The following is a 23,022-nucleotide window of genomic DNA, read 5'->3' on the forward strand; positions in this document are numbered from 1 at the left end:
ACAGAGGACACGAGGGGAAGAGGTCTGTCTGAAGCCTCTGTGTGAAACTTGAGTGGAAGCCACCAGCAGTCATCAATGAAAAAGATATCTAACACTTGATAACTTGAGTACAGCCAGAAAAGAAATAGTGGATTACTTATACAAAATTGCTAACAAAAGAAAACTGAGCCTCTTTCCACAGATTAATTTGGAAGTCAAAATTTTTTTAAAGTGCTGTTTCAGTAAGATAAAAAAATTCTAACACATCAATATGTTGTGGATACTGTCATTTTATTTGCCACTAGAAAAGTTTTTCCAAAGCCTTAAAAATTGATATAACTAAATTAATTTGCCCTCCACATAGTGTTAAATATTGCTTATGAGGCAGTCCTTTTAAAATATAATTTTTAAAAGTGTGATGATTGTTTAAAACATGGAACACAAACAGAAAGCTATTTACGGGGAGCAAAATCCCACACTCTCATCCCTAGCTTCTTTTCCAGCTCTCCCCACCATTTGCCACCTTTGCCCATTTTAATGCTGGACAGGATTCCAGAGGAAATAGTGGACTGTGGGGTCTTGGGGGAGTAGAGGTGGGCATTTGGGGGCAAGAGAAAAGAATTATTCCCCAAAGAAGGAGAAATGGTCGATTTTCCCTGAAAAGCTGATTTTCCTAGTAATCTGAGAAAGGCGAATAGATACTTTAGGGTAAAGATACCAATTTTATTGCCTCTGACTGATAAATATGAAAAAAGACTGACGGTATCAAGTGGAGAGAACGCAGGGGGCGGGCTGCAGTGTTAATGGGAGGGGTAACTGGGGACTCGAGCTCATTGATGACGCGACCCTCACGTGACCAAGAGTCGACGTGTGCAGAAGTCCTTACAGTCCAGGGCCTGTTCCCCTGTAGCAGCTCCCTATTGCTGGAGGAGAAAAGTGTCCGGGATCCTTTCGGGTCAGTATAAAGGTGGGTGCTAACTTGCAGACTCTGAAGTCGAGGGGCCGCCGACAGCTGAAAGTAAGCGGGGCCGGCATTGCTTTCCCTAACCTACTGTTCCGCCAAACTCCCATATTGTGCAGGAAATCTTGGGCTGGTAATGGTGGGGGCTGGCGTGTAGGGAGGTGGGAGAGGGAGGACGGTAGCTAATTGAGGGTCTTGAGAGAGACATAGAAACAATGTGAAAGAAACTTGCCTCTCCCGCTCCCTGCTTGCAGGGAAACAGGCACGGGGGAGGGCGGGGTTGCTTTAAAGGGAGGGAGAGGATGTGGACTTGGGAAACTTCAGACCAACAAGGCCTAGAATCGTGAAAAGGACCCGTGATCCCGGTGATAGCCTGCTCACCAAGCATTCCTGTCTGTTTGCAGGACTCTTGGTTTTTTGGGCGCGACACAAATCAAGGTGAAGGAAAAGGGAGGAAATCCTTTGGATCCCTGCAGGTCAGTGAAAATGTGCAATAGCTTCAGATCCCTTTGGGTGGGGGTGGAAGTGTGAATGACACCAAAGCACACCCCGGGGTCGCCACAGTCTCTTCCCATCCGGATCAAGCGCCGGAGGCCTGTACCGAGCCTGCAGCGGAAATGGGGCGGGGGACGGGGGAGGCTGAAGAGACATAGAAGGGGGTGGGGAGGCCAGAGACTGTACCAGCCCTCTCAGGTGAGAGACTGAAGGTTGGGATGGCTTTGGAAAGTGCGAAAGGGCGGGAGTATCAGAGAAATGAGGCGAGAGAAGGGTTAATTGCTTCTGCCTGCTCCCATTTCAGTGTTAGGGGAGGCTTGTTGCAGGGCCTGCTGGGAAAATGGTGGGCAGGAACGGGAGGAGAGAAGATGGAGCTGGAGCCAGAGGGGGAGGGATGGGAGGTGGAGTCAGGGGAGTTCTGAGCCTGAGAATCTAGTCTTATCTAGCTAGGAAACTTTAGACAATTAGGGACCTGAGTCTGAAAAGGCCAGTTGCTATGGGAACCCATACTCTGGCTGCTGGTCTGATTGTCTGGCACCTAGTCGTTTTGTTTCCTTGTTTTCTAGGACTAATTTATTCAAAAAGAAAATAATACAAAATACTCAACATGCAAAAGTCTTGTGAAGAAAATGAAGGAAAACCACAGAATGTGCCAAAGGTCGAGGAAGACCACCCTTCGGAAGATGTACCACAGGAAGCAGAAGGAATTCTTCAACCTTCCCAAGAAGGTGTAAACCAGGAAGCAGAAGTCAGAGGAGGGCCAACTCAGCCTGACCAGGGATTTAAAGAGGACACCACTCCCATTAGGCATTTGGACCCTGAAGAAATGATAAGAGGAGTAGATGAGTTGGAAAGGCTTAGGGAAGAGATAAGAAGAGTAAGAAACAAGTTTGTGATGATGCATTGGAAGCAAAGACATTCACGCAGCCGTCCTTATCCTGTGTGCTTTAGGCCTTGAATTCATTTTTGCCTGATATTAAAATCTGGCCCCGGCTTTCTGTCTGTTAACGTTTTCTGATGTATCTTTGACCTTTATTTTACTTTTAATCATCTGGTGGAATTTTGTTTTAGATAGTTTCCTTGTTACCAGCATCTCATTGGATTTTGAATTTTGTCCCATTTTCAAGGTCTATTTTTGAATTAGGAAGTTTCACACATTTGCATGGAAATATGTTCATTTCATATTGTTACAACGCAGCATATCTAGTATCAGCTCACATATGTAAGATAAAATTCCAAATTGTGTGTGCGTGTGTATACATACATATATCATATATCAAAAATTTAACCATGCTTGTTTCTGTGTAGTGTGAAGTTTATTTGATCTTGATTTTTGTTTTTGTTTTTGCTTATGTGTATTTTTTAATGAATACGTGTCTCACAAAAAGAATTTAGGATTTTTTTTATAAGTAAGAGTCAATCAAATAATTTGCAACTGGCTTATAAGGACAATGGGGGCACCTAAACTCTTGATGAAAGAACTATAAAAAGGAAATGTAAACCTCAAATTGCCTCTGGATCGTTTAGCCAGAGGAATAAAACTGGCGATTGTTACAGATATAAACGTTTAAGAGTCAGTCTTTTCTGGGGAAAATATTTGCCTCACAGGGCTGCTTAATAAACACTTAATAACAAGTAGAAAAAAAGAAATGTAAACCTCAAATTACCTCTGGGTCTTTTAGCCAGAGGAGTAAACTGGCAATTACAGATTCACACGTTTAAGAGTTGGTCTCTTCATGGGAAAATATTTACCTACCAGGGCTGCTGTGGGGAAGAAATGAGGGCATGCTCAGTGGGATCTTGTTCCCACCTGTGCATATAGAATCCCAATCCACTATAGAACCACAATTATTTGAGAAAGGGCCTGGCATGACTCAACTTGTACTCAGGAACAAGTTCAGTAGGCAGAGGCTGAGGCTTCCATGCCAATCCTTTGATGTTGAGCCCTACTCCCATCTTCTCCCCCTGGGTCCCGCCATGCCTGTTGGGCATGACTGTCTCTTCTGGGTCCTTTGCTCTGCTGGCCCCCACTGCTGCGGGTGCACTGCTGTCCTTGAGTCCCCAAACCCTACTGAATTTCTAGTCCCCAGTGAGTCTCCCACTTTGTCCTCTAAAGCCTCTGCTTTACAGCGACACAACATAGGCGAGACTACTTGGGTTGCTTCGGCCACAGTGTCTTGCAGAATCCTTAGCAAAACAGCCCCTTCTGCTCTTAATCACATGGCCTTTCCTCTCCACTGTATTCAGATGTGATGAGTCCATTTGGGATTTGGACTGGGGCACACGTTTTTGTGAAAGACGTCATGCCATAGTCAGAGTTGCTACTCTAAGGAATGAAGTTTTGTCCTCTTGTGGTTTGATCTCTCCCTGAAGGCACCTGGCAGTCTGCCTTAATGATTCAGAAAATTTCTCCGGGAATGTGCAGAAATTGCACAAAGTGATGCAAGGAACAGATATAAGGAGCAGCCTCCTTCTCTTCATCTCTTCCCCTGTTGAAATGTGATTTTGAAAAACTTACAAAGGCAGTAGGAAGTTTATAAGTGTATATGAAGTAGAATGCTGCTATATAAATGGTAGGGATTATATTTCCCTTCTAGAACAAAGACTATCTTTTCCTTCTGGTATCCTCACTTACTTGTAGCTGGTTAATTGGCACAAGTTTTAATACTTAATTGATTTTTCATTATTACTAAGAATCCAATAGATTTGTCCAAATTATGTTACTGACTGAATAATCTACATGTCTTTTTATTTATCGAGTTAAGACAAGCAATTCAGAAAAGAAATAGGGCAGAGAATGGTTAAAACTTCAAATGTTTTATCAAAGTATCTTGCATAATCATTTGCATCAGAATCAACTGGGGAGCATCTTGAAGATGCTGATTTCTGGACTCAACGTAGTCTACTGACCCACATTCTGGAGGTGGGCTATAAAAGTAACATAGTTCACAAACTCCTCCAGGTAATGATACACACTGAGGCATGTGACCTACTAGTACATGGGTATGCTTTCCATTATTATAAACATTAATCATAAAATAATTGGAAGGAAACACTGGTGAATGCTTACTGAAATTCAAGATGTAGAAGGCATAGTATGAATTTTTAAAGGAAAAACATGAGAAATATATACATTAAATTTAAGAGTCCTATTAGCCGGGCTCAGTGGCTCAGCCTGTAATCCCATGCTTTGGGAGGCTGAGGTGAGTGGATTGCTTGAGCCTGCGGGTTTGAGACCCACCTGGGCAACTTGGGGAGACCTCATCTCTACAATAAATAAATAAAAAATAGAGTCCTGTTAAAGAAAGAAGAGATAAAAAGCCAAGGGAGAGAATGACATTTAAGAAGCATTTTTTCTTGACTGAATACCATGTTTAGTCATGCACTATCTCTTTCCAATATGAGTAAAATGTATCAGAAATAAATTCCAAGCCCTCTTTCTGTGATGAACTCACAAAACAGTGAGTCAGCCCTGTGCCTTTTTGTTTGTTTATTTTCACTATATGCTATAATTTGGAGGGATCTCCGTGTCTCCAGACCATTCTTTAAGGTGATGGCAACCTAATGGATACTAGTAAGGCTGAAATTACAGCTGGAGGGGGATAAGGTTCAAGGCATGCTGGAACCAGTTTTACAAGACAGAATAAATCTATCCTCTTTGCACTCAGAGGAGTGGTGCTCAGACAGAATGTGGAAGAGCTTATCCGGTTCACACTCCTTTCTAGGCTAGGTCTGACTTTGGTTTCTCTGCTCCAGTCTGAAGCAGGCACAAGGCTCTCCTAGGCTGATGGCCAAGCTGTCCTGGACAGACATACCTGGAGGAGGATGACTGCAGGTCAGAACTAAATAGAATAAGTCATTCATTTGGAATTGTAAAAGTAATAATTGAATTCCATATACATTTACATTATTTATACACTCTGGTGCTGTTTCTGTATTGCAGGATGAGAAAAAAATATTCCCCTCCACATTTTTCTTTTTTTCATTTTTCTCCACATTTTTAATTATATTTAGTTACCCACCAGGAAATCTGAAATCATGAGGAAAACCTTGCTGTCATGAGTTACAAAATATGACACAAAAAGTGTTTTCTGATATACTATTTCATGAAAAAGCCAACTACAAGACACACACACACACACACAAACACACACACACACACACACACACACATTTAAGGATAAATGTCTAAATATTTGAAGTGAATATTTCTAGGTGACATTACTCGGGGAATTTATGCTTCATCTTTATCCTTTTCTGTATTTCAGTTGTTTTTTTTTGGTTTGGTTTGGTTTTGTTTTTTGAGTTGGAGTCTCACTCGGTCACTCAGACTGGAGTGCAGTGGCCACTCCCGGCCACCGCAGCCTCGCCTGCTGGGCCCCTGCGATCCTTCCGCCTCAGCCTTCCAAGTAACCGGAATTACAGGCATGCGCTACCACACCCGGCTGATTTTTTGATTTATTGTAGAGATGAGGTCTCGCTGCCCAGGCGGGTCTCGAACCCGCGGGCTCAGGAATCCACTCACCTCAGCCTCCCAAAGGCGTGGGATTACAGGCTGAGCCACCGAGCCCGGCTTGTATTTCAGTTTTAATTTTTTAAATGAGCATGTGGTAGTTAAAGAGGTGAAAACAGTGTAATTTAATTTCTTCTTTCTCTTTAGCTGTTGTAGGGGCTGTTGGCTTTTCTGATTCATCATTTGCTTCCTGTTCCATCTTACTTCTGAGAGGAACCTGGGATAAATATCAGATCTATGTGGGTCCTGGCTGAGAAGCTTCCCCTCTCTCTGTACCTCCTTGACACTCTCTCGTCAACTAAATTTACGCTGTAGTTCTGTCTTTGGTCACATGGTGGCATTTCATAGCGCCTTTCTAAATATTCTCCAATAAAGTTGTGTTAACTTTGCAAAAATATACAGTAGTCATAAATATGACTTTCAGAGAACAATGTAAAACTGATTCTCAACTCTGCTAAAAAAATACAGTTATAAAAAATACTGGAAGGATATGCCCCAGTTTATGAGGGGGGACCCAAAATGTATTTATTAAAAACTGTTATTTATTCTTGCATGTTTAAACTTCAGTCACCTTCAAAGTACTCTTCATTGTATGCAATTCACCTGTCAAGATGCTTTTTCCACTGCTCAAAACAGTTTTGAAACTTTTCCATTTTGATGCCTTTTAGTGCTTCTGCCATTTTTTGTTTTGCCTTTTCCACATCAGCAAAATGTTTCCCTTTGAGAACTTTTTTCGTCTGAGGAATAACAACCAAAAAGTTTCTTAGGGCAATATCAGGTGAGTGAGCCATGGGAGTCATGTCATTTTTGGCCAAAAACTGCTGAACACTCAGCATGATGTAGGCAGGTGTGCTCAAAAATCAACCATCATCAAATGGACAAACGTGTTGAAAGAATCTGAAAAAAAAAATTCACTGAAGTCAAATGCAGCCTCTCACAAGGCTAACTGGTACACTGACGCCAATGGGCTCCTATAACACTTACCTAGCAGCGGAAGCCTGTACCACAAGGAGTCCACCCTCCAAAAAGATAATTCCTGTTTTTTGCCCCCCTCATATTTGCTGGAGACTTGCAAGTTTACATTTCATTTATATACTCATTTAAACAAATATTTACTGGATATATACTGTGTGTAAGACAGTGCTAACCAAAATCCATTTATCCATCCTAGACTTTTCTCCTGAGATTCTATATTCAACAGCCTGTTCAAATTGATCACACAGACCAAGAGAAATATTATTATTTGACTATATGAGCATGACCCTGTATGGACACATACTTATCACCTTTAGCCAATCTATCTCTTAAACCTGGAGGTTCACCATGTAAAGTGGAGGCAGTATGAAAAAGTAAGGAAAGCATAGGTTTTAAAGTCAAAAATATCTGTTGAAATAGGACTCTCAGCAGGACTCTTAGTAACCCAGAGAGTGGGTTAATAATATTGAATTTCAAATACAGGACATACCTATACTATCTAGGATTGTGATTGAAAATTTTTATTATGCATTTGACACCATTGATGTAGATGATTTCCAGTGTCTCCTTGTTTTTCAACATTTATTGAGCTTCTGCTAACTGTCCTGGCCCTTGGCTAGGTCCTGAAATACAGCAAAATACAAAGCAAAGTTTTTGTCTTCGTAATCCTTATATTCCAATTCATATTCTTTAAAAAAAATAGGTAAAATTTACATACAGGGAAATGCATAGATCTTAAGTGTGCAATTCATATGATTAAATGTGTGTAAAATAGAGCCTTTCCATCACTCCAGAAAGTTTTTTGTCCTTCTTCTCAGTCACTTCTCCAGTAACCACTTAGGCTAATTCTATCAATTTATATTCCCATTATCTGTTGTGTAACTTCAGGTAAATAGAATCATACGGTATATACTCTTCTATGTGTAGCATGTTTCATTCAATATAATGTTTTAAAGATTCATTCTTAATTTATGTGCATTAGTTACTTACTCTTTTTTAAAATTATTGCTGTGTAGTATTCACAGTATGAATATGCAACAATGTATTTATCCGTTCAGATGTTGTTGAACATGTGAGTTGTATCAGTTTTTGACTATTATAAATATAGTTGCTATGAACGTTTTGGTATGTCTTTTTGTGCATGCATATTTTCACTTCTCTTGGAAAATACCCAGGAATGGAATATCTGGGTAATAGAAAAGGTGGCTGTTTCAAACCTCACCAGTACCCAATATATCTATATGACAAACTTGTACATGTATCCCTTGAATCTAAATAATAATGATAATGATAATTTGTAAAAAAAGAAAAGAAAAGGTGGGTGTTTAGTTTGATGTGAAATTGTCAAATGGTTTTCCAAAGTGATTTTATACCAACATTGTATGAGAATTTTCATTGTTACATTTTTTCACCAAAATGTCAACATCATGAAAGAAAGAAAGCTAGAGAACTGTTATAGATTAAAAGAGATTAAAAGACATGCCAACTAGATGTAATGTTGAATAAGGATTGTAGTTTATCTTCCTGTTTCCTTAAGTTGAAATCATCTCACATATAAGTATGTGTGTATGTATCCTTACATTTAGAGAACTACTGCTCTAAAATAATGCCTGGTAATTGGTTGTCACTTGATAAGTTTTTTGAGTAAACGAAAGAAGTAAATGAATTTTAGCAACAACCTTTTGAAGATATATTAGAATTACTTTTTACAGATAAGGGCAGCTGAGGGACAAAGAAGTTAAGTGAATTGTGCAAGGAAAGAATTGAGCCCAGCATGGGCGCAGTGGCTCATGCCTATAATTCTAGTGCTTTGGGAGTTCGGGGTAGGAAGATCACTTGAGGCCAGCCTAGGCAACACAGCTGGATCCCGTCTTTAAAAAATAAAAATAAAAGTAACCAGACTTGGTGTCTCGCGTCTGTAGTCCTAGCTACTCAGGAGGTTAAGGCATGAGGATCTTTGAGCTTAGGAGTTTGAAGTTGCAGTGAGTTATGATCATGCCACAGCACTCCACCCTGGCCAGAGAGAGAACCCAGTAAATAAGTAAATAGATAAATAAATAAATAAAACCCAAGTTGCCTAAATTTAAAGTCACAGTTCTTAACAACTATGTCTTGCTGCATTGTCAGTACCAAATCAATGGCTATTACCTTTAGCATATTAGAAAATGTGTTACCACACCCCAGTGTTTTTCCGTTTTTACTATTAGCATGTTCAAGTTTTCTTTTTTGCTACAACCATGTGCTGTTATTAGAATCAGAAAATTCCATATAGACTATTACAAGTGCTTTAAAACAAAATATCATAATGCTTGTTAAAATACACATAAACAATGCAATACTTGCAACATGCAATGCAGATTTGGATTGAAAACCTTAATACTTGGGTAGCTCTTACAACCAAGTAGTAAAATGGCAAGAGATATGAATAGGAAATTCACAATAACTGAAACATAAAAGGCCAATAAACATATAGAAACTCTAACAATGAAATACAAAGAAATATAAGTTAAAATCAAACAAAAAAAACCCCTTCTTTTGCCTATCAAATAAAAAAGGATTAAAAAGACTGATAAGATTCTGCACTTGTTTGGGTGTCAGTAAATAGAATTGTCACATGCTGCTGGTGGGAGTTTTCCATTTCCCCCAGTGATGAATGAGAGTTTATTTTGTTTCACATCTTCATCAGCATTTGCAATGGTAGAAGTTTTCTTTCTTTTGTTTTTAAATTTGATCCATTTTAATAGGTGTGTAGTAATAACTAATTGTGATTTTAATATGTGTTTCCCTAATGACTAATGATATTGACCATATTTTCATTTATGTTTATTTATCATTCATATATTTTCTTGGGTTAAGTGACTGTAGGGATATTTTGATAATTTTTAATTGATTTATTTTGGATGAGTTTTAAGAATTCTTTATATAGCCAGGATACAAGTCTTTTGTAAGATATGTAATCTGCAAATATATTTTTCCCAGTGTGGCTTGTCTTCTCACTCTCTTGACAATGTCATTTACAGAACAAAAGTTTTTAATTTTTTAAAAGTCCAATTTATCATTTGTTTTTCTTTCATGGATTATGCTTTTGGTGTCATACCTGAAAACTCATTATCAAAACCAAGATCACACAGATTTTCTCCTATGTTTTCTTCTAAAAGTTATAAGGTTTTTATGTTTTACATTTACATTTTGTTTTTCACTTATACTTAATACATTTGTGTTTCAATATATGTAAATTGTAAAGCATGTATTGAAGTTAATTTTTTAAAATATGCACATTCAGTTGTTTTGGTTTTATTTTTTCTTCTCCAATCTATATTTCTTGGGCTTTTCTACATAGACAATCATGTCATCTGCAAATAAGAAAAATTATACTTTCAATTTCCAATCTGTATGCTTTTTGCTTCTTTTCCTTGCTTTGCTGCACTAGATAAGATTTCCATTATGATGTTGAATAAGAATACTGAGTGGATACCTTTGCCTTGTCCCTACTCTTGGAGGAAAATATTTAGTTTCTCACATTAAACATTGTGTTAGCTTGAGAGTTTTTTGCAGAAGCCCTCCGTTAGTGAAGGAAGTTGACTTCTAATCATAGCTTGCTGAGAGTTTTTATCATAAATAGAAGTTATATTTTGTTAAAAGACTTCTCTTCATCAATGACTATGCTTATGTGGTTTTTCTTCTTTAGACTCTTAACATGGTAGATTGCATCAATTGATTTTCAAATATTGAATCAACCTTTCATTCCTGGGATAAATCCCATTTTGTTGTGGTAAATTATTCTTTTTACTTATTCAGAGATGCCATCTGGTAATATAAGGACGATTTGCCTTAGTTTTTTAAATTTGTACTATATTTTTCTAGGTTGGTATCAGAGTACTATCGATGTTGTAAAATCAGTTGGGAAGTATTTTCTCTTCTTTATTAGTTCTCTATAACTGTTGTAAAAAAATTACTACAAACTTAGCATCTTAAACAATCCAAATATATTATCTTACAATTATCTAGGTCAGAAGTCCGACATAAGTCTCACCAAGAAGAAACCAAGATGTTGGCAGAGTTGTATTTCCTTCTGGAGGCTCTAGGGGAACATTTCTTCCTTGCTCCTTCAAATTGTTGGTAAAATTCAGATATTTGTGGTTGTAGAACTTAGATCCCTGTTTTCTTGCTGTTTGTCAGCTAAGAGCCATTCCCAGCTTCCAGAGGCCAGCCCACATTTCTTGACTTTTGACCCTCTTCCTCTATCTTTAAAGCTAGCAATGGCTGTTCAAGTCCTTCTCAGATTTTGAATTTCTCCTTTTCCTCTGACCTATCTGGGAAATGTTCTCTACTTTTAAGGATTAGATTTAACCCACCTGAATAATTCAGGAATATCTCTTCAACTCAAGGTCCAAACACCTAATCAAATCAGCACAAAGTCTCTTTTACAATGTAGTGCTACATATTCACAGTTCCTAGAGATTAGGTGTAGATCTTTGGAGGATCAGTATTCTGCTACTATATATTCTATCTTCTGGAAGACAGTGTGTATAATTGTTGCTGTTTCTTCTTTAGGTGTTTTATAGACTTTGTTGGTAAAATTATCTGAAACTAGAGTTTTGTTTTTAGATGGTTTTTAACTATGAACTCAATTGCTTTAATAGTTATGAAGCTTTTCAGGTTATCTGTTTCATCTAGGGTATTCACATTGGACAGCATCTATTGATCTGTCTTCAAGTTAACTGTCTCTCCTCTGTCATCTCCATCCTTTCAATAAGTTCATCAAGTGAATATTTTAGCTTTTACATTTTTCTAGTTCTAAAATTTCCATTGGTTCTTTTATATATCTTCTATTTGTTGATAACTTCAATTTTAACTTTTTTCAAAAGTGATGTCTCTTTTGAGCATTTTTACAGTAACTTATTTAAAGTCTGTCAGATATTTACAGCATCTGTGTCATTGACTTGCCTTTTCCCATGCTTTTAAAAAATGTTATGGTTTTCATATAATGAGTAATTTTTGTTTATATTGAACATTTAAAAGATTATATTATAAAATTCTGGGTGTTATTTAAGTCTATCAGCTCGGTGATGCTTCCAATTCTGGTGTTCTTCCCCAATACACCTACTATTTAATGTTTACTTTTCAGAGACTTTAAATAGCTGCACCACATATTCTATCTGGTTTTCATAGCCATGTTTAGTGCTAGAGAATGTTGGGATGGGTTAACTCCATGTTACCTGGAACCAGTACTTCACTATATACATTTTAATGTTTACTTTTTTTCTATTTTAAAGAAAATTTGAAAACTTATAGAAAAAAATGTGAGGACAGTACAAAGAATTTTTTCCTTGAATTATTTGAGAGTAAGTTGCTAGTTTGGTGTCCCATCCTCCCTATGGGAGGCAGAATTTATCTTTTTTCCTCTCTCCATCCTTCCCTCCCTTTCTTCCTCCCTCCCTCCCTCCCTCCTTCCTTCTTTCCTTCTTTCCTTCTTTCCTTCCTTTCTTTTTTTTTTTGGTCAAAGTCTCACTCTGTCACCCAGTCTGTAGTGCAGTGTCACACTGACAGCTACCACAGCTTTGACCTAGTGGGTTCAGGCAATTTTCCACTTCAGCCTTCGAAGTAACTAGTACTATGGGTGTGCACCACCACACCTGGCTAATTTTTTTTTTAATTGTAGAGACAAGTTTTCCCCAAATTGCTCAGGCTGGTCTCAAAACCCTGAGCTCAGGCAATCCTCTGGCGTCCACCTCCCAAAGTGCTGGGATTATAGGCATGAGTCACCTCACCCAATGGAGGCAGAATTTTAAGATAACCCCTATGACTTTCACCTCCTACGATTACTTCTATCACTATGTTACATTATAGAGCAAAAGGGAGATTATCTGGGTTGTTCTAATCACATAAGCCCTTCTAACAAAGAAAGTTTTATATGGCTGATGACAGAAATAGAAGTAAGAGAGAGTTGAAGCATGAGAAAGCTTGAACGCTTCACAAAAATGAGAGAGAAACCTCTAGGAACTGAGAACATATCCCTGTCAAAATACAGCAAAGAAATGGGGTCATTGGTCTTACAACTGGAAGGAATTGAGTTTTGCCAGAAACCAAAATAATCTTGGAAGGGAATTCTTCTCCTGATCCTCCAGACAATTCTTCTTTTGTTCTTCCAGAATCTCCAGGACAGCCAATATCTTGATTTCAGTCTTATAAGATCCTAAGCAGAGAAATATGTTACACAGCAATACAAACCAAAGATAACCCCAAACGCCTTTAGTGTATATTGCTCCATAATACAGACATTTTCCTATGTAACCACAACACAATGATCAAAATCAGAAAATTAACATTGATATATTACTCCCACCTATTCTCAGATCCCAACAAATTTTCACTAGTTATTTAAAATGTTCTTTATAGAAAAAGGATCCAGTTCAGAATTACCTGTTGCATTTAATTGCTGTCTTTTTGCTATACTTCAGTACAGAATATGTCCTTAGGTTTTACTTGGCTTTTATGACCTTATACTTGTTATTTTTTGCAATGTCCCTCAATTTGGGTTTACCTGATATTTTCTCTTGAATGGATTCAGGTTATGTTAGGGTAAACTGAGGCAGGGTGGCCAGTGCCGTGGGAATAAAGCAAAGAATTGTAAAGGTAAAGCAAAAGAGTTTATTTCGCTCAAGGGAGAGTGGGACAGACATTAAGAGGCAGTAAGACAAGGGGATTGAGGAAGGAGGGCTTTTGAAGTTTTAACAAAGAAACAGGGTTAAAAAAAAATCTCCAGCAGCTGCATTCCTGAGTATTGATAACACAGGTCTTGTGTCCTTGGCGTTGTCAGGGCAACCAGTTGGCGTTGCCAGGGCAACCAGTCCTGTGACTTCAGGGCCTTCAGCCTCTGGTGGGCTGGGGAGCAGTCACAAAAGGCTGATTACAATTAGGTCAGCTTGATCCTGTATAACTGGTAAACAAAGGCCCAGAATAGAAAATAATCAGTACAAATCATACTTGGGAGATGCAAAACAATTATCCATAACTACCTCCAGGAAGCTGGTTCTGTTCTTTACTAATGATTAGAAAGTAGGGAATGGAACAGACAGCTAGCAAAGTATGACAAAAGCTTAAGCAATGTTAAAATGGCTTTTCTTTAGCTAAGTCGCTCTGTTTTGACTTCACCCTTTCAGGATATGCATCTTTGGCAGTACTATCACAGAAGTGATGCTCTAGTATTCTCTTCCTATCCTATCTGGTGGCCCATAATTTTGATTTGTCCCATTACTTATATTGCCTTCTCTGACCACTTGTTTAAGGCAGTGACTTCCAGTTATTTCAATATTCTTTTTTCCTTTGTAATTATTATTTTATGATAAGGTCTTTGAAATGATGTAAATGTTTATTGTGTAATTATGGGTTTATTTATTTAAGTACTGACTCATGTTTTCCTTTTTGATTCAATGGGCTATACTAGGTTCCATCATTATTTATTTTTGATGTTCACATTGTCCCCTATTTGGTTTGTAGGATCTTCTTTACGTTTGTTTCCTTTTCCTTTGGGTATGCCCTTGACATTTCTTTAGCACTTTGCTTTCGGTCACAGCAAGGTGTTCTAAGCTCATTGTATTCTTTTCCTGTCTTATCCATGTAATTAGACATTTCTTCAAGGATTCCTTGTTCCTTTTATTGAATAATGGCATTTAGAAGGCAAGATATGAGCACTAGGTGTGCTTATTGCCATTGGGATGTTGTGGCTTTCAGGTCCTCTCAGTGGAAAGAATCAGGAAATGTTTGTATATACACACATACAGAGGATATGAGTACTCATACATATGTTCATTCACACACTTATATCTATGTTTCTATATCTCTATATATTGAAAGCCATGACTTCACATTGATACCTAACTCCAATACAACAATATCACAAGGTTCAATCTAGTTTTCTCCCTTTCCATATTTGTAACTCCTTTCTATGAGAGTGAGAACCTTCCATCCCACTACCCCTAATATGCATATAGCTCTTACTTAATCATTTTCCCTATATGTAAACAATTTCTCATTTGCCACAACCTCCCTTCCTTGTTTGGAAACCCCATTTGCCATCCTTTCAACTGTAGATTACAGTTCCCAGTCCCCAACCCATCTTGTCAACGTTCTTTGACAGAGACATAAGTGCCCCAGACTCACTCCCTTCCCTACTGCCACCTTCCAGGTTCTTTCCCCACATTGTTAGCAGCCCTCTGCATGGACATGCTTCATAACATGCTCAGACTCCGAAATCCTGCTCCAGTCTTCTATACACTGCCTACACATGGACATCATCTTCAACCAGATAGAACTCCAGTATTCCTCACTTGGTTGTCCACAGTTTCACAATTATTAGACTCTGACTTTGTACAATGAGTCACTTTCCCTGCATGAATGCCATCCTCACCCTACTGAGGCAGACACAGTTCCCTTCTCTCTTCTGAAAATTAGACACCTACCTTGCCTTTCTACATCTGATGGTATTAGGACTGAATTGTTGAAGAATAAAAAGGGAGGGATGAAGACAAGGAAAACAAATAGCCTTTTAATTCTGTGTTATGACTGAATATATTACCAAGTTAAAAAATAAAAACTATGCTGGACTTAAATTCAAAGTTAAGTATAGCTTATGGGCCATGGATCTGCTCAGAAAACAGCACATGATCACAAACAGATCACCACCTTCATACCCATTTGAGGATATCTTCTGTTAATAACTCCATTAAAATGATGTCAAGGTTGCCTCTGACTACATGCAAACAGAGTAAGCAGCAGAAGTGCCAATACAATCTTTGTGCAGGAAGAAATTTTGTGAGCCAATCAATAAATAACTTTTCTCAAGCCTCTGAAATTTCTGGAGACACACCAATTTAACATTATAGAAGCCACTAGTGCAGAATGACAGTGGGCACCTGCCTGTTACCCTAGCACCTAATTTCCTGAGGAGATAGCCGCCCTCTAAGCACACACACACACACACACACACACACACACACACACACACACACACACACACGGGGAAAGGTACAAGCCAGCCTTTTTTTAAGGGCCACAAGAGAGGGGAGGTCTCATGTGCCAAGCATCAATGTCAGAAATGGAAAAGGGAGTTTCTAACTGGCATGGACTCAGAAGCTGTGTGATCTGGAATGAGCTGTATGAGAAAGAGGAAGCCAAGATAGGGAAGGGGGACAATAGAACTCTTTGTTCTATTCTGACTCAGAATACCCCTAGTTTCAACTCTCACTGGGTCTTCCTTACTGACCCAATTAGCCCTTCTTCCCCTATGTGAGTGAGGGTGTTTCTACTTTGAAGTTTCATAACAACATGCCTGAAGGTACCTTGCAAAGGGGACCAATTGTCCTCATTCCCCCACTCCACTGCCCTGCAGACATACTTATTTAGCATAGTGGACATACTCTAAATCTATAACTAGAATCAAATTCCAGTATGCTAGGGTGTAGGAGAGTGGGAGGGTTGAAATGAGAAAATCAAGTAGACAGTTCACCCACCAGATGAATCGCAAGCTCTTTAATATTTATAATGTTATAATAAGAAATAATACCTTACCTATTTCAGTATCATTTTTGGTTAAGATTCCAAGACAACGTCCAAAGTGGGGATCAAACCTTGATGGCAGGTGAACGCAGGTCTTACAAAGGACTTCAATGAATATTGATTTTGTTATCCTTACATAACAATCCACTTACAGCTTACAAAAGAAATTTGAGAAGATTATAAAGATTGCTGAAGACTGGAAGAATATTTCCTTTTTTTTTTTGAGTTGGAGTCTCACTCTGTTGCCCGGACTGGAGTGCAGTGGCCACTCCTGGCCACCGCAGCCTCGTACTACTGGGCTCCGGCGATCCTTCTGCCTCAGCCTTCCAAGTAGCCGGAATTACAGGCGCGCGCTACCCGGCCCAGCTAATTTTTTTATTTTATTGTAGAGATGAGGTCTCGCCTGCCCAGGCGGGTCTCGAACCTGCGGGTTCAGGCAATCCACTCACTTCAGCCTCCCAAAGGCGCGGGATTACAGGCTGAGCCACCGAGCCCGGCTGGAAAAATATTTCTAATGAGATCTGTTGGTATTCCATGAGTGCTCCCACATGAGGAAGAAGTAGAGACTTTTCTTGTCACCTAAAGCCTAGAGCAAAAAGCTTCAATGGGGCCATCCAGAATTCTTGGAACTTGGTAACATAGTAGGTATTTGAACCACTCATCCCTGAAAAATCTAGAAGGCAGGAGACTGGCTGGCCAGCTACTTTGTCATCAGAATAAAGTTTAGGGAGAGCTTAGAATCTTTGAATTGGAAGTCATATTGGGCAAGGATGTGTGAGTGGTTCTCATAGACAAGACATGAGCCATATGGGAGAGAGTTGGAAGATGTCATAGATTTAGATCATGATGATCTTCTAGAGAAGCAAGGAAACGTTAATGAAGATATATTGCTGGAAGCTTAAAGGCTAAAGAAGGAGTCAAAAGTGACTAATCCAGGGTTTTATATCTCTCATTTCCAGAAAACAGAAGATGAGAGCTCGTCAACAATGGAAGACTTCTTTTAGCACCCTTAAAAATATCACATAAGAGAAGAAATCAACTTTAAATGCCTTCTCAGCCTGGAAAGTGCCAGTGCTGAATGGCCATAACAGTATCAGTTATATAAGACTTTAATTTCTTCCCACTTTCTTCCTGCCCTCATTGAATGGAAACTTTTATTACTAAAATTGACAGAATTTTTACCTTTATAAGAGCAAACATAAAAGTTTTGGGACATACCCTAGATTTCACCCAAGGGACAGGAGTGAAACTAGTTCCAAAGAGCAGGTTTGTATAGACAACAGAAATGAAAAAATGTTGTTATATTATTGTACCCTACAAATCCTGCTTATTTAGTGTAATTGCTACTCTGGAAACAATCTTGAGAATGTGTGTGTGAGAATAGGTTCTGAGAATATTAGATAAAGGTAGAAAGGAACATAATTTTAGTTACTTTGTCAGGCATGCTTTCAACTCAGAGTCACTACATTTATTATTCCCTCTGGCTGGAAAACTCTTTCTCATATATTTACCTGTATCACTTCCTTACCTCCTTCAGATGTTTCCTCATGAACCTTCTCTTGTTTCTTCAATAAGAATTCAAGTTCCAAGAAGACTCGAGGTTTTTTTTGTTTGTTTTGTTTAGTGCTATAATCCCCAATACCTACGACATCACTGGGGACATCATAGATGCCTAATAATAATTTGTCAAGTTAATAAACCCAGATTAGTTCATCAATATTAGTGCACACAGCAGAGATTCTAAATTCAATGCATTATTCCATGTGGCTGGATTCTGTTTGATTGCTCAGCTGATTGACTGAAATGTGGCCTCCTGATGGGTCACACTAAACAAGGTTGGCATATTAGAGATTTCTTAGTATTCTGTAAAGGCAAAAATCTAAAGAATCATGGAAAAGATAATGTTGGAGTGTATTTATTATGTATTATGAGTGTATCTACTTCCTAACCATGCTCAAAAAGAAGGCCAGAAGATGTTATATCTAACAAAAAATTGAGCAATGAGGAGGCAAGCATATTTTTAAAATTCTTGTTAGGCAAAGGACACTGAGAGTGATTCTAGAACTTGACATGTACCCTTGATTTCAGTAGTGATGCCAGGATCTCAGGTAGGATAAAATAAGAAGTTGAATTTCGTCACCAAAGACAAGGAAGTCCTCGTTATCTTAATATGCATTGGGAATGTCACGGTAGAAAGAATAGTTTGAGTTGAAGAAAATTTTGTCAGTAGCTAACTGATCCTGCTATAATATGGCAGAGATAGTATGCTTGTTAACCAAATTCTATTTTGTTTTTTTCCGGGGTTCACACTTATGAGCTGCTTTTCCCAGACTGCATCGCAGTCAGGTGACTGATTTCTGCCATTGGAATGTGAGAAATTATATTTACCAATTTCAAACCTAAGCCAAATGAAAACTCCAGCATTATCTCCCATGAGCCTTCTCTCTTTCTCTATCTTCCAGCTGGATGTAAACGCCCAAGACAGTTTTTTCCCCCTCACGTTCTGAAGATGATGGCGCTTCCTGCCACCGTGCTTTCTGAATGATTGCATGGGACAGATCCCAACCACTTCCACCTGCGTCGAACTGTTATCTGAGTGAAAACTAAAATTTCAGTTTGCTTGGCCTCTGACATTTTGGAAGTGATTTTATAGCAGTTTGCCTGCTTTGTCACATATGAATTGCCAGGAGAGAAATGGATAGGTAACCCACTAATTTCCTGCTTGATTTGAGTTACCAAAACCCCCAATTATGGAGGATTCCTAATATGAGCCCCTAGATAGGCCAGGTTCTTTCTTAATTTCAAGACCTGAGTCAGTTTAAAAATTATACTCCTTGAGAAAGGACCTTGCCGTAACATCACAAGTAAGCAGTCTTCCCCAAAGACTCTGAAACCACTGCTAAATATCATTGGTCCCGATTGACATATGAGAAAATGGAGACTCAGAAAAAATTTCCAAGATCACACAGCTAATAAATGGCAGACCTGGGATGCTAGCTTATATTACTAATTCTTAAATGAGGAAACTGGTTATTACAAACTTTTGTAATTTGGTACCCATGCCCTGTCATATGTAGGTGGGAATTCATTCAGCAACACCTCTTAGCAGGGAGAGATATTGTAGACAAAATACTTCCCCCTTGGGCTAAGAAGCCTAGTTCTGGGAGCCACAATAATTGCTGGTTTGTGTCGGCATAATGTAAAGGAAAAATAAATTTGTTGAATGGCATAGTTTTTCTTTTTTGATCTGATGTCTAAACATCATATACTAAAAGACATCTTACATCTAAATATATCTATACTTTTCATGCTACTTATATTTTGTATTGCTGGGAGATAACTAAACTGTTTTATTTATAGTAAATTGTCCTGTCTGGCTATTGATGTTATTCTTTATAACATGTTGTTTTTATCAACACTTTCTGGAGATGTAACTCACATACAATACATACCTTTGAAAGTATATAATTGGGTGATTTTTGGTATATTCACAAGGATGTACGACCATCACCACTATCTAACTCTGGAACATTTTCATTACCCTAAAAATTCCATACCTGTTAGTAGTCATTCCTCATTCCTGCTCCCTTTATTCACTAGCTACCACTAATCTACTTTCTGTCTTAACAGATTCGTCTAAACTAGACATTTTATATACATATAAAAAGATCTAAAAAGGTTCACGAAAAACGGAGTTAAAATATAAAAATAAAAATATAAGCTTTATTTCTCAACATAATCTCCATCAAGTTCAAGATACTTTTTCGTGATAACACCAGCCATCCCTAAAGAACCGAGGGTCCTGGGAATTTAACCATGTGAATGCAGTATTTTTTACATAAGGAATTTTAAAAATGGGTGCTTTTAACATATTTTTTAAGATTAGGAAACAAAAAAAGTCAAGAGGAGCTAAATCAGGACTGTAAGGTGGATGCTTAATGATTTCCCATCAAAACTCTGGCAAAATCGCCCTTGCTAAATGACAGTAATTAGCAGGAGCAGTTGTGGTGAAGGACTCTCTGGTGAAGCTTTCCTGAATGTTTTTCTGCTACACTTTTGGCTAAAATTTGCAAAACACTCTTATAATAAGCAGATGTTAGGAAAATCATTTTCTTACCATTTTTTTCATCGATGAAAGCAAGTTTGAAACAAAGAAGTGACTTTCAATTTTTCTTTTACTATGATCTATAGTTGGAAATACATCTTAAGGTGACAAAATTTCCTACATATAGAACATTAGTTTCTCAAAACAATTCTGAACAGTACTTATGGGTGATGTTTGTTCTATTTTTTTTTTTTTTTTTGAGTTGGAGTCTCACTCTGCCGCCCAGACTGGAGTGCAGTGGCCGCTCCCGGCCACCGCGGCCTCGACCTGCTGGGCTCCAGCGATCCTTCCGCCTCAGCCTTCCAAGTAGCTGGAACTACAGGTGCATGCTACCACCCTCGGCTCATTTTTGATTTATTGTAGAGATGAGGTCTTCCCAAGTTGCCCAGGCGGGTCTCGAACCTGTGGGCTCAGGCAATTCACTCACCTTAGCCTCCCAAGGCGAGGGGTTACAGGCTGAGACACCGAGCCCGGCCTGTTTGTTCTATTTTTTAAAACTGCTTGCTGTAAGCCACAAAACTGATTTAAAGAGCCATAACCAGTGGCAATCCTTACTTTGAAGAACACTGAGCAGGATGGTCTTTGTTTTTTTTTAAATATCCCAGTATACTAGAAATTAAATGTCTATATTGGAGATATAGAAAGACAATCTCATTGTTGTCTCTCTTTGACCTTCCTCATATTGTCATCAAACTACAAAAGTCAAATATTCTGCATCTTCAGGTGACAAGATCCTATAGAACATGGTCCAGGCCAGATCTTCTCACCCTGCCTCCTCCCCAGATATTCAGCAGGAGTTAGCCTTGGTACTTAGCACCTGTAAGTAGCCCCAATGCCCTCACATGTAAAGGCAGGATTAAAAGTACAGACCTAACAGGTTGTGGCAAGGATAAAATGAGATCCTGGATGTGAATCTGCTGGCAGGGGCAATGAACCATGGGTCCCTCAGGCATGCTTTGTTTATTCTGCACAGTGAATACTCTCCTGTTTCCCACTGCCTCTATCAGTCTTACAATAGTTTACTTTAAGGTCCTGTGCTTCTCCTTTTTAATAGTTTGCCCACTGAATTCAGATAAATATTCATCCTGTTATTTTTTCTTTATTGTTTACACTTAATATGACACATGATATACACATACATATGCATATAGATACATACACATACACCAGTGGCACTCAGGTTTTGGCATACATCAACATTATTTAGGGAGATTGTTAAAATGGAGATTTTGGAGCCCCACTCGTGGATGTGAAGGACAGAGGACAGAGGTCCTACATTCTGAAACCCCATTCCCCACAAAGTGTTTTTATACAGATGACAGATCCACAGTCTTTGAAAAACCCTTAGGATACACATTTTTTAAATGATAGCAGACATTGAATTGCAGAATCGTTGGGGACAAGAAAAAAATGTCAAAGATAACTGAGAACTTGAGTCCAGGCAGCAGGGAGAGGAAAGGTAATATTAACAATAAATAAGGACTAGGATGGAAAAGGAAGATGGTAGAATATAGAGACTGCTTTTTAAACTGCTTTATTAATTTCACGTTATGAAAAAAATATCCTTTCCTTAAATGGGTGAAATTGCCATGCTGATAGAAACTTATAGATTGAGACAAACCAATATTCAATTAAAAACTGTAAGTAGAAACATCAAAAGATTTTCAGAAAAAGTAAGTCACAAAAATACAAGCTTGTAAAGCAATGGCCACATAATTAACCTCAGGGAAAACTTTAAGATTCAAGGTATGAGGCAAAAATCATAATGATTGTCAGGTTCGGGAGTTTGGAAAGGCATATAGTGCTTCATCTGCTGCTCCCTAGTCTTTCTCTTGATTTGCATCATCTGCCCTACAAACCTTTCTACGTCATTTCCAGCTTCATTGTGATCAATATGCCTGTTAGGTATGGCCCAACGAAAATTTGGGACAAGTCGCCTAACCCGCCCCCTTCTGATATTTCCTCCAGGTTTCTGCCCTTCACCCCTTCCCAGATGGTGGGATTCCTCTTCATTCTGCAAGGGTGCCTGCTCCCCTCCTTCGTTTTCTTCTTGGGCATTTTCCGCATTTAGATCTTTGACCACTTGTTCCTCTTTGGACTCCATTACTCCTAGGAGGCAAGAAAGAGAAGGGACTGAATTTTTGGTAGACGAATCAGCACCGAGGACAGAAACCCTACTGCGCACCTTTAAAAATTCAGAGCTCTGGATTTCAAAGTAGTTTTAAAAATGTCATTTTTCCCATCTGAGAGGCCCCAGGTAACCTCTCAGGGCCCCCAGCCCGAGCCCCTCCTCCCGCAAAGCACACCATTTTCGCTGCAGATCCATCTCCAGGCCTCTGCGAGTACCAAAATGGAGGACAGGGATCTCGGGGTGGGGGTGGGGAGGCTAAGAAGGTGGGGAGGAGGGGGCGTGGGGAAATAGGGTAGCGGGGGCGG

The 23,022-nt window shown here is 38.8% G+C and overlaps 2 protein-coding genes across 4 annotated transcripts in view; one reads left to right on the forward strand and one right to left on the reverse strand.

Annotated features, from left to right (window-relative positions):
• The first annotated feature begins 821 nt into the window (after window positions 1-821).
• Window positions 822-2,995, forward strand: TCEAL8 (transcription elongation factor A like 8). 3 transcript variants are annotated; one of them, XM_008065190.1, is made up of 3 exons: window positions 822-934; window positions 1,345-1,416; window positions 2,002-2,995. In XM_008065190.1, the coding sequence occupies exon 3, from the start codon at window positions 2,043-2,045 to the stop codon at window positions 2,391-2,393; it is 351 nt and encodes a 116-aa protein (XP_008063381.1). In that variant the 5' UTR covers window positions 822-934; window positions 1,345-1,416; window positions 2,002-2,042; the 3' UTR covers window positions 2,394-2,995. The 3 variants fall into 3 exon arrangements, with proteins under 3 accessions (XP_008063381.1, XP_021571541.1, XP_008063387.1); XM_008065196.1 differs by having other exon boundaries at window positions 847-946; XM_021715866.1 differs by lacking the exon at window positions 1,345-1,416.
• A 19,102-nt stretch (window positions 2,996-22,097) lies between these two features.
• Window positions 22,098-23,022, reverse strand: part of BEX4 (brain expressed X-linked 4) — a 1,709-nt gene continuing 784 nt past the window's right edge. The window contains exon 2 of the mRNA XM_008065206.2: window positions 22,098-22,695. Within this exon, the coding sequence (XP_008063397.1) occupies window positions 22,328-22,690 (363 nt within the window). The 5' untranslated portion in view covers window positions 22,691-22,695 and the 3' untranslated portion in view covers window positions 22,098-22,327. The remainder of the gene's footprint in view (window positions 22,696-23,022) is intronic.

The sequence above is a fragment of the Carlito syrichta genome, unplaced genomic scaffold (genome assembly GCF_000164805.1).
Source record: "Carlito syrichta isolate Samal-C Ts95f unplaced genomic scaffold, Tarsius_syrichta-2.0.1 Scaffold103325, whole genome shotgun sequence".
NCBI classification, from domain to species: domain Eukaryota; kingdom Metazoa; phylum Chordata; class Mammalia; order Primates; family Tarsiidae; genus Carlito; species Carlito syrichta.